General features: G+C 37.1%; 1 protein-coding gene and 1 long non-coding RNA gene across 2 annotated transcripts in view; both read left to right on the top strand.

The window, feature by feature from the left end:
- The window catches only part of LOC148675449 (uncharacterized), a 304,725-nt gene that overhangs the window by 162,210 nt on the left and 131,017 nt on the right, over nt 1–11,498 (top strand). The window lies entirely within an intron of this gene.
- nt5dc1 (5'-nucleotidase domain containing 1) overlaps nt 2,252–11,498 on the top strand; it is a 103,922-nt gene continuing 94,675 nt past the window's right edge. The window contains exons 1-6 of the mRNA XM_088626797.1: nt 2,252–2,727; nt 3,961–4,052; nt 6,422–6,493; nt 8,084–8,193; nt 9,512–9,591; nt 10,910–10,991. Of these exons, the coding sequence (XP_088482923.1) occupies nt 2,635–2,727; nt 3,961–4,052; nt 6,422–6,493; nt 8,084–8,193; nt 9,512–9,591; nt 10,910–10,991 (529 nt within the window). The 5' untranslated portion in view covers nt 2,252–2,634. The remainder of the gene's footprint in view (nt 2,728–3,960; nt 4,053–6,421; nt 6,494–8,083; nt 8,194–9,511; nt 9,592–10,909; nt 10,992–11,498) is intronic.

Raw genomic sequence — 11,498 nt, 5'->3', positions numbered from 1 at the left:
ACAGAATAAGGATATGTTATTTTAGTAACATTAATTAGGTCACCTTGAAACAAGCGTTTTAACTCTTTAACATGTGAGCTGCACTGAGTGAGCTTCCCTGGGAGGTCCACGAAGTTGGAGTTCTCCTGGATGTCCAGTCACCCTGATGGTGTGTCTCTTTCATGAGAAGATCCATCTTTATGATCTTTGTAAATGAACATGTGCACATTAAATATGTTGGTTTCTCTGAAAAAAAGTCTCTTCTAATTAGTCTTTCACAATGGTGAAGCAATGTTTCAGTTAGCGTGATTTTGGGGCAATACACACTGCCCCACCAGTTACCAGTTGCACATCTTTCTCCATGCAGTGTAACAAGGACAACTGTACTGTACACTGTCGCTGCTATCACACTGATATGAGCAGTTCCTTGACAGTATACTGTACGTGACAGGTTTTCAACAGGAGATAGATAGTTGAAGTACACAAACAGTACAGTATATTAGTCATCTAGGAATTATAATGAAGAACTGCTAAAATGTCCCAGAGTGGGCACTATTACATTTCCAGATTGTTGCAATCATTACTAGAAGGAACTAAAAGACAAAGAGACATTGAATATGTACGTTTATTTACCGGAAACATATGTAGACATTTTACTACGTATGTAGTTACTTAAGACAACTTTTTTCATCAATGTCTATATACAACAAATAATGCATATTATAAAGAACCTGTTTTTAAAACTTCAGGGACCTCAATGACACCAAGATTTTTAAAATACAGTATTTTTAGTATTATTAAAAGCTAGTCAAATCACTGTTGGTAAAAAAGGTAAAGTTTTATATTATGAAAGTTTTGGGCATTATTTATTTTTAATTATTATTTGTACTTTATTATTATCAGCAGACTGCTGTTCAGTTGTAGTTTTGTCAAATGTGGTTATAGATCCCTTTCAAACAATCATTTAAGTGTCCAAGTAAGTTTAAACTTTAGGTTTTGGGACTTTGTAGCATGTCAGTCTGCAAAAGAATGCAGTCAAAATCATTAAGAGATAACTGTGAGAGGTTGTGTCTGTAACATGTCTGCAGGTTTTATTTTACTTCTATTTTTTGTTTTGTTCCATGTTAATTTTATTATTTATTATTTTTATTTGCTTTGGCAACACTGATTGTACCCATCGGTCATGCTAATAAAGCACCTTGAATTGAATTGGTTGTGAAAAACTCTAAAACAAGACAATTAGTAAATTTTCAGGTGACACCTAACTAGGAGGATTAACAAACAATTAAGAAGTTGTTGACTAATGGTCCTACTTTGGCATCTATGAAATTGACTAGTTTGCTAACTGAAGAATTCGAAAGGAATTAGACCAAACCATGAACTGGGTAAACACCTGGCTGATTACTTTCAAGAAACAAGTAAAGGTTAATTTCACACTGACAAGTAGAAAGAATAAACAACATTTTGGCTATTCAGCCTTATTCAGGTGTCAACACTACCAATGCTACTTTTATGCAGTACTGAGACCTCATCTGGAGTATTGTGGACATTTTTTATCACAACGGTAGGAGAAATATAACAGTCTTAAACAGAGAAGACTATGAAGTGACCCGAGTCAAGTATTCATACGCTTCAAATTCAATTCAATTGAAAATACTTTATTCATCCCCGTGGCAGCAATTTAAGCATTAAATTAAAACAAAGTAAATCTTATGAACCTCTTCAGAATCAACAGCGAATTAGGACACCAGGGGACACAGGTAGAAAGTATAGGTGTGTGGAAAGGAGGTACAGTATTAAAATAAAGGGTTATAATTTCTGGAACAAGCTGCCCCCGTTGAAGCTTCCTTCAACAAAGCACCTTGGATTAATTAGCGACTGAAAACAAAGGAAACCAGATGAGCAGATTTTTGTTTGTTGTTAACTGACTGTATTATTTTAGTACCTTAAGCACTTGCGTTAGTTTTGTTTTGTAAATCTACAGGACATGGTGCTCTTTTGAACGTTTACAGTAACTGCAGCAAAATACGGATAGTTGAGGAAGGGCAAGATAGAAACCACAGCATAGTTAGCATAGCATAAATGTGCGAATGTCAATTTAAAGCATGTCTGCAAACATCACGGTAACAGCAACAAAAACAGTGTTAATCTTAACGATGGGAGATGGTTTCACAGCATTTAAGTGATTAACGACATATATTTTAGCAGAAATCCGCGTCATCCTACTTCCCACCTGAGCGACTGATAGTGCTAAAATACGGTAACTTCACCCGGAAGTTTGTCGATTGTCAACAGCCTGCTGTAGGAGCACTAACGAGTTAAAACAATTTAGTGACATTCATAAAATCTTAAGAAGTAACAGCTTTTTTTTGTTGTTGTTGTTTCAGTTCATGCAGTCCGCTATTTGTATTTCCAGAAGTGCATCTCCGCGGAGCGATTGATTGCTATTAGTGGCGGTTTTATTTCATGAAATAAAATCGCAGGCCGTCCTGTGGGTCCCTTCTGCAGAAGCGCCTCACGTGTTGCTTTGCGGGCGAAGGTATTGGAGGCTGAGGCTGCTCAGAAGAGCTCAGTGACACTGGCAGACAGTACAAGGGCTTTGCAGACGTGCACATCCCAAATTCGTTTTTTGCTTTTCAGTTCACTGTCGCTACAATGAGCGAGTATTTCTCCCTGTCAGAATGCGATGTGATTGGTTTTGATTTGGACCACACTCTCTGTCGGTACCATTTAAAGGAAACCTCCAGGGTGAGTTTTGAGGGAAATTCGGATTTTTAATTTTACTAGCAGCATTGAAGGAGCGAAACCAGAAAACAAAACGAGCCGGAGGCGCGTGGCTGGCGGTGTACCCTGTAAACATTTCAGCGCTTTTCAAGCACTGGATTCTCGTGTTGTGATGTTCTGTATCTCGTTTGCGTTAAAAAAAAAGAGAGAGAGGTAAACAATATTCATTGTTGCGAAATCGCACATCCCAGATCCCCGCAGTTATGTTTATATGTTACATTCGCAACATTAGCTCTGTGGTCCGTGCTGCACAATCACACTGTCAGACTGCCAGATACATTTACTGTAGCAAATATTTATACATAAAATGATCTAATATATGTATAATGACTCGCAGGAATTAAAAAAAAATGTGATTCCCAATCCACCAGCCGGAATTGTGTTCGATAGAATCCGTTTGAACAGTATTTTGAATAATTTAACCTACTCATTTTGCAAGTTATTTTTTGGTAATTTTTGTTACACTGAATTCATCATATAACCAAGTTCAATGAAACCAGTTTTGCAAATTGAAGTTACTGTATGTACAGGTTTACCAGGAAGGCAGATAACGCGAGACATTTCGGCTGAAGGGAATTATGCACGAGAAAAAAAAAACATTTTTCTGTGATTGTATATTTCTTTAGCATGTCACTATATTTAACAGGAAATAGCATTATGCAGAAACAGAAGTATTCTACCCCATGACTTCCATGAATAACCGTATATTCCTAGGAACGAATTAATAATGAAAATCACTTACTGTATGTATCCACCAACCGGAACATTTAACCCTACCAGTTCCTTTTTTAAAGCCCTGCTTGTCCTATTAAGGTTTATGGTTTCCTTCTAAGAACAAAAATGCTTTTGTCGCCATGCATTTAAACTCCCTCGTCCCCATAGAGTGAGAATGAGATACGGGTAAAACAGTTACTGTAAGTGAAAAGCACACTGAGGTTGGACCCCTTCACCACAAAACAAAAAAAAAACAGAAGGTAAAAATAAAAAATGGGGTTGCCTGTTTTAGATCTAAATTAATTGATCCAATGAGGACACTTGTAATAGATTCAGGATCTAACACTGGGTTAAAAGGTCCTCTCTTGTTGCCATTAGTTTTCACATTTTCTGCACATCCTTAATCGTACTGTATCCTGGAAAGATTTTATAGTTGCTTTTGGAAACCGTCTCTACATTTAATATATATATATTCCGTTTCAGCTTATCTATGACAGCTTTGCCAGATTCCTGGTTGAACACAAGGGCTATGACAAGGAACTGCTCACACTGAGCCCTGCTACTTGGGATTTTTGGTAAGTCAGTGGTTTATCCATCCGAACATTATCAGCAAGCTGCTTATTCTTTATAACAGTCGGGACGACCTGGGAAGGATGTTTTCCAAAACTGACCTGGCTAAAATGTAATATATTTTTTCTCAAAAATCAGGATTTTTCTTCCATTGTATTTACGTGTAAAGTTTGGCAAAAACCATCTTCTTCCTGATCCCACACTTGACGTGTGTGCGAAACTGTCAGACGTAGTAACGAGGTACAGGTGTTTGGCAAAGGGGAATTAACTGGTCTGAAAGTTACCTCATTACAATTCTGGAGTTTGGAATCTTGGCTTGTGTTTTTCCATCTAATGGCAGAAAAAAAACTTAAATATAAACAAGTCTATTTTGGTTTCCGATACAGTTATTGTAGTTTTCTCTTTTACTGTTTGGACAAAGCTAAAGATGTTGAGGCGATCTCCTGTGGTAATGGTCTGCATTACAAATGAGCAATTATTCTATGATTCTAACTCTGTTGTGGTTTTGTGGAATAAGCTATTAGGTATTATCATTCAAGAAACAGTTGGTTGAGATCAGAGAAGTATTTGCAAACCAAATGATCTAGCTAGGCCAAAGTACGTCCGCTCTTTTGAATCCTTTCTTATGTAATATTGAATCATAAGGCCTTTTGTGTCCAAAACATTTACAGAAACACTGTTTAAACAAGTATTTTATGGCTAGATTACAAATATTGGGGACCCATTTGTGAGAATTGATATGTAAAGTATTACTGCAAAGTGTAGCAATAAAAATGTCTAAAAGACGAACAGACGTTTATGGTGTTACAGTATTCCCAAGTTAGTCTCAAGCCTTACACCACTGTGCACACTTTTAAAATGTGCCCACTGGTTGTAACTTTGCTTATTATTGATATTGTGATTTAATAAAGTGCTTTTGCATTATAGTATAACAGCTTTGGGACGTCTCCTGAATACGTAATCAGCTTGAAAGATATTTGGTTGGTTGGTACAAACAAGTAATTTGAAACTAACTTTTCTGTCCCCCTGCCACATCTCCATAGTCTCCCCAACAAGGTAGTATCACCCCCTCTCTGCTGCCCAGCTCTGACATACACGGCATTATACAGCAGAATTATTTATTTCAGTTTCCTGCACACCAAGAGCAGGTGCTCTTCGAAGCACAAAAGCCCTGGCCTGATCTTGTCATAAACTCTGGGTCACGAGTATCAGCTTCTTTCATCCCTCTCACAGACCCCATAGCACTGTCTGTGAGTTACTGTCAAAGACCGGATACACTGTATACCGGTAACTGCCGAAATAAAGAAAACCTCAACCTAAAGTGTCTAAATAGGGAATTGGTGCACCATGAGACACCAGAACAGCTTCAGTGTTCCTTGGCAGAGATTCAACAAGTGTCTGGAGCTCCACAGGAGGGATGGGACACCCTTCTTCCATGAGAAGTTACACCATTTGCTGTATTGTTGATGGTGGTAGAAAAACGCCGTCTCAGGTGCCTCTCCAGAATCTCCCATAAGTGTTCAATTGGGTTGATATCTGGTGACTGGGATGGCCATGGCAGATGGTTTAAATTGTTTTCACGCTCATCAAACCCTTCGGTGACCACTCGTTCCCCGTGGATGGGGGTTACTGCCATCCGGGAAGATTCCGGTCCCATCAGGATAGACATGTTTCACCACAGGATAAACGTGATCGCTCAGAATGCCTTTGTATTTTTATTGACATTTATCTTGCTCTCTAAGGGGTTGAGTGGACCATGCCAGGAAAATGCACCCCACACCATGACAGAGGCATCAGAACCCTTCACTGTGAGAAACAAGCACTTGAACCTATAGGCTTCTCCCGACATGTGCCAAAGTTCCCCAACAATCACCCCCCTCTCAAAGTGACCGAGATCTCTTTTTCTAGCCACAGTAGCCAAAATAATGGGCAACTGGGCCTGCTCATGCATCTTTATACAGGCCTGAAACATGATGGGATGTAAATTGATTAACTCAGGAACCACACCTGTGAGGAAGCACCTGCTTTCAATATGCTTTTTATCCCCCATTCACTCAAGTGTTTCCTTATTTTGTCAGTTACCTGTAATTGAACAGGATTTGATCTTAAAGGTGCCTTTTTGGTAGTTTAATGAGGATTTCAAGAAGCAGTCTAAAATATCTTTATTTTGCATATTGCGATATATTCAGAATTGTCAGCTATGTTACTCCTGTGTTTCATGTTTATTTTGAAGACTAATGTAGTGAAATACAGCAGTGTACTGTATATGTTTTTGTATTTGTAGCTGTTGTTAGCTTGCTATTAAAATTAAAAATATATATTGTCCTCAGATTTATAAGTCAGTGGTTCCATTAACCTTGCATATGTTGTTTAGTTTTAAGGGCTTAGTGATGGACCTAGAAGATGGAAATCTGATTAAGCTGGCAGAAGATGGGACTGTGTTAAGGTAATTTTAAAAATAGCATGAACATATATATTAATGCAATACTGTTAATTAGATGTCATCATTGGTATCTGCCAAACAATTTCAGGCTTATTAACAGAACCCAGTCAGATCGTGTTTATATATAGGTGTTAAGCACAATTCAAATTCTGCTCTTCAAATTCATATACTGTAGGTGATCCTCCTAGACTTATGTCTTATTGTCTGCATCCCCCTATGTGTATAAAACAGTATATGCATCCCAAACTGTGCAGGGCGAAATAATATGTGCTCCCTTCCAGAACCATATAGAGATCCTGAGAAAGAACATAAAATGTGGTGCTTATGTGTTCCTTGTACTACTGTACATGATATACTGTAAATGACAATTTAAAAGCTGAAAGATGTGACAACAGGAGTTCTCTTTTTATAGTACAAGTCATACTAGCTCAATTCATGTAAAGGTCTGAGACTTTTTGACCAGGTAACACAGGTAAGAACTGTGACCTGGGTTGGCCTGTGTGTGGACAGGTGTTATTCCTGTAGTTTTCACTCCAGGGTAATCATACCATTGAATAAATGATATTGTGAATCTTGTTCTGGCTGTTGTAAGATTGTAACAAAAGTAGTTTCAGGATGGTGGAGATGATGGGATGGTGCCAATTTTTAGATGCCTATACAAACTCCATCCAAATCAGAAAAGAAACGTGCAATGAAAACATTGCAGATAGTTTCCCATAGATAGATATCTCGTGTGTTGAGGGTTCGTGTCTTTACTATTGATTGAAAGTATTGCAGGTACTGTATAATTGCTCTTCTGTGTGCTTTTCTATGTCATCTGCCACCTGACATTTACATTTTAATGGTCAAACAGGTAGGGATTACTTTGCCTAAAGAAAGGGAAACAGAAAAATAAGTTACACGTAGTAGATGAGTAACTCTGTTATCAGCATATAGTTCATGTATTTGTCTCACATCCCATAACAAGTGGTGCATTATCTGATTTACAGTTTATTACAGTTTATTACCGTAAATCATTAAACAGAGCAAGTAGTTAATCCATGCTTAAGAGAGTGGTATTTTTTAATTTATAAATGTCAGTGAAGCCCAGGACTTTCATCAAGTATGATGTACTATATTAACTAAAGAAACCTTCACCTTTACCTAGATCACCATAAAGTACAGTAATCTAAATCTATTAATTGACAAATAAGCATTCATAAAAAAAACCTAAACTTAAACTTTAAAACTACGGTTAATACTGGACTGAAATCTATACACTTTTAGTGTTACAAATGATTATAATAATAATTGATTGCAATTATATAGTGCTTTTCTGGACACTCCACTCAAAGCGCTTTACAGATAATGGGGATCCCCTCCACCACCACCAGTGTGCAGCCCCACCTGGATGATGCGACGGCAGCCATAGTGCGCCAGAACGCCATAAACTCAGGGTTTAAAAAAATACTGTCCATCGCACAATAAACTCAGGATTACAGTAGTTTTCATTTGTGATACTGTTGCTGTTAAAGTAATTGTCACTGTGTGTATTGTCAAAAGGAACTGGGTGAAATAAAAAAAATGGATCATTCTATTTTTGGATTTTCTCAGGGCAACTCATGGAACTAAGAGCTTAAGTGCTGAGGATATTATTAAACACTATGGTGAGAAAAAGGAGTGGAAACATTTCAGTAGCCTCAACAGCTCTTTTACAAGATCAGGTACAGTATGCTGGTTTGCACTGATCCCATACTGTGGATAGACAACAGTGTTCTATTTCCTTAATCTCTGTTGATATCATATGTGGAATTATTCATAGTTTTAAATACGATGTGTAGGTTTTGGATGTCCGTTCAGAAAATTCTTATTCCGATATCTACATACAGTAGCTGAAGCTGTACAGATATGTACTAGCTTTTGGAATGCTTTTTTCAAATTATATAGTTATTTACATCTGGTAGTCTGTTATAGATAAGCAAAACAATGGAAGTTGCAACTTATGCATGGCATTCATGTGTTCAGACAAGAGTCAGACACCATTAGAAATAATTATGAAAACAATACAAGGTGAGTGTATAATGCATATTGCACTTTATAGATATGAACTAAACATAAAATATGACTTTATACAATATAACACTGACATGTTACAGTGTCACTGGATGCCAGGCAAGCTGTCAGAAAGTGGGAGATAGGTGATGATCCAGCAGTGATCTTGAGAATAACTGTTAGCATTTCTATAGCTTTAGGAGCAGTATGATTCACAGTTTGGTCTAAGTAGGTGAGCTGCTGCTTGGAAACTTTTGCTTCATCCTTTTTATATCTTGGGCTAAAACCTCAAAGTAGCTAGATGCTGTACTTGCTGCAGAATTTTTTGTAAGATCACTACTAGATTGTTGTCTTTCTTGCAGAAAAGTTTCTCTGAGAATCTTTAGATTAGTTTTGCATGCTCCTTTTGTTTCTGAATTGCCCACTGTAGCTTTGCAACACAGATAATCAATTAGGACTATCCCCTTTAAATCCCTGAAGATACAGGTCATGGGTTTGTCATCTGAAGCTGGAAGTGTTGGATTTTGTCACTGCCTTGACTCAGTTTGGGCTTCCGAGTCCAGGTGGCAAACCCATCTCTCATCCCCAACAGTTAAATGAGAAGCAGGTGGACTTGAATGGACCCAGTCTTCAGGTGTTGAACTTGAGGGCACAAACGAAATGCCCAACTCACAAGTCGTTGATGAGCTGCCTTCATTTCCACGTGATGGCATTGTTTAATGTCAGTATAGCACTCAGTTAGGTATTTAATTTAATTTCATTCATAAATGAATGAAATTAAACATTATTTTTTAACGAGCAGTTTGCATCATGTACTCTCTTTAAGACCGTATACGTGTGTGTGGGAGATTATTTCCAGTGGTGCAAAATGTAATAAATTACTTTGTGGGACTGTGCCAAAATGTTATAATGCTTTCTATTAATATTTATGTTTACTGTAGTAGAAGTAACTCTATAGAAAATTAACTATAACCATTTTTTTTTCTTTAGCAAAATACTATTTTTATGACAACTATTTTGACTTACCTGGAGCCCTGCTATGTGCAAGAGTAGTGGATTTGATCCATAAGGTAAGCTTTGTAATATAAGCTGCCATGAAGTGAGATCTTTGGGTTCAGATATGCAAATAAGCTGTACAAGTACAAGTATATGTTTATTGTGCAGTATATATAGTTGAATGTTGTACTAGATTTGTGCTATAAACACAATCCATACTGCTATCATGCAGTCATATACAGTCTTTTTATAGCTTTTGCCTCTTTCCTGGTTGAGATCAAGTGAAGAAGTTGGTACAGTACTGTATGTCCACTTTTGCAGCAGTGACGGCTTTGCATCAGGTTACTGACAGTTTCAGGAGTTTGAAGTGGCCAAGGTGCAATAAGTCTGAGAATAAATGATGTCCTAGAAATGCCAGATGGAATTCAGATTTAAATTATTCATTGTTAAAGTCCATTATCACAGGGAATTCATTCCCATTGGTAGGTGAATGAGCATGGAATAGTCTTCCACTTAGATGCCTCAGATGTCCAGGGAGCATTTGTCTTGTTTACTGAGCTCTTTAGAGACAATTGAAAGTCCTTTCATTGAAAAGGTCTGGGCAAGGAGTTGTATAAGAGGACATTTGTCAAGTCTAACTACCTCTTTATCTTCTTGTCTTCTTTATCTTCATCATCTTGAAATGGTATATCATGTAGCCCAGAATTTTTTTGTATGCTAAATCTGGTATTTCCATGCATGTTTCAGCTGTTGAAACACTTTGATTAGTGGCCTGTGTACAATACTATTCTCCCTATTTTCTATGATTGTTTTGTGCAGCTGGGCTAAGCTATTCAACATATTCTTGACTTGTCACTGGAGTTGTGTGAACCATTTTATCGATTGCTACTATACCCGATGAAATTAGAGGATAGGATTCAATCTGGGGATTCAGGGTCCCAGTAGTGGAGCATTATCTCATCACCAGCAACCAAATGAGTATCCAAAATATCTGGAACAGGTGTTGAAGAACTCTTTTAACTATTAAAAACATTCATCCCCTGTGCTCTGTCAGCTATCTCAGAAGTGAAGACGTTTAGGGCTTAACCCGAGGTATTTGAGTGTATCATGTAGAGATCATTAATAATTAATACAAAATGATGCCAAAATCATTAATCGATATCAAAATCCATATACTGTACATATGGTTTATTTTTTCTTAAAATGTATGTGTATGAGTAGGCTTAAATTTCTTTTGATACTCAGTATATACAGTATTTCAACACTCGTGTATATTTGTATGGTGTCTTTTACTGTAGCGTACTATATATTTGTGAAGCATCAAGGAAATCCAAGGGTAGAAAATAGAGTAAAAGATGTTTCTTTTTAAAATAAATTTACTGTCTTTTACAGAGTGGAAATGAGATTGTGTCTGATTTTTGGAAAGATATGATTGCTGCTATAGATCACAATTACAACACATCTGCATTTAAAGGTAAGTGGGTTTTGGTGCATTTTTAAGTCTGGAAAAATGTTTATTGAAGCTTTCAAGAATATGTCACAATACTGCCAAGCACTAATCAGAATAAGTCAGTTTGGGGAAAAAAATGAATGCCTGTTAAAATTAAACTTCAATGGATAATTAACTAAACCAGAAGTTATCAGAGTCTTGTCTAGTGGCCAGATGTGAGCTCCACATCAGATTCTCTAAACTCAGCATGATCAGGGATGGTATTTTCTTTTAAACAGATTCCACTGTACAGTGATTCTGCAGTCATTTAATACTGAAGTATCCATGCAGAGGTCAGTTTTGCTAAATATTAACCTTTTTGGTAAAAAGGGGATTTCCATATGTGCTTTACTTGAATGGTTCTTTCTTTCAGATTATTTAGATTTTGGCTGAATGACTTACATCAGTTTTGCTGTTAAGTAGCCCTTACGTAGGTAAAATGTAAACATAAACAACTGTTAAACTACAACATCAGTATCTCCCAATCTAGTT

Source organism: Lepisosteus platostomus, chromosome 3, assembly GCF_059453375.1.
Source record: "Lepisosteus platostomus isolate fLepPlt1 chromosome 3, fLepPlt1.hap1, whole genome shotgun sequence".
Taxonomy (NCBI): Eukaryota; Metazoa; Chordata; class Actinopteri; order Semionotiformes; family Lepisosteidae; genus Lepisosteus; species Lepisosteus platostomus.
This window is presented reverse-complemented; position numbering and strand designations above follow the sequence as displayed.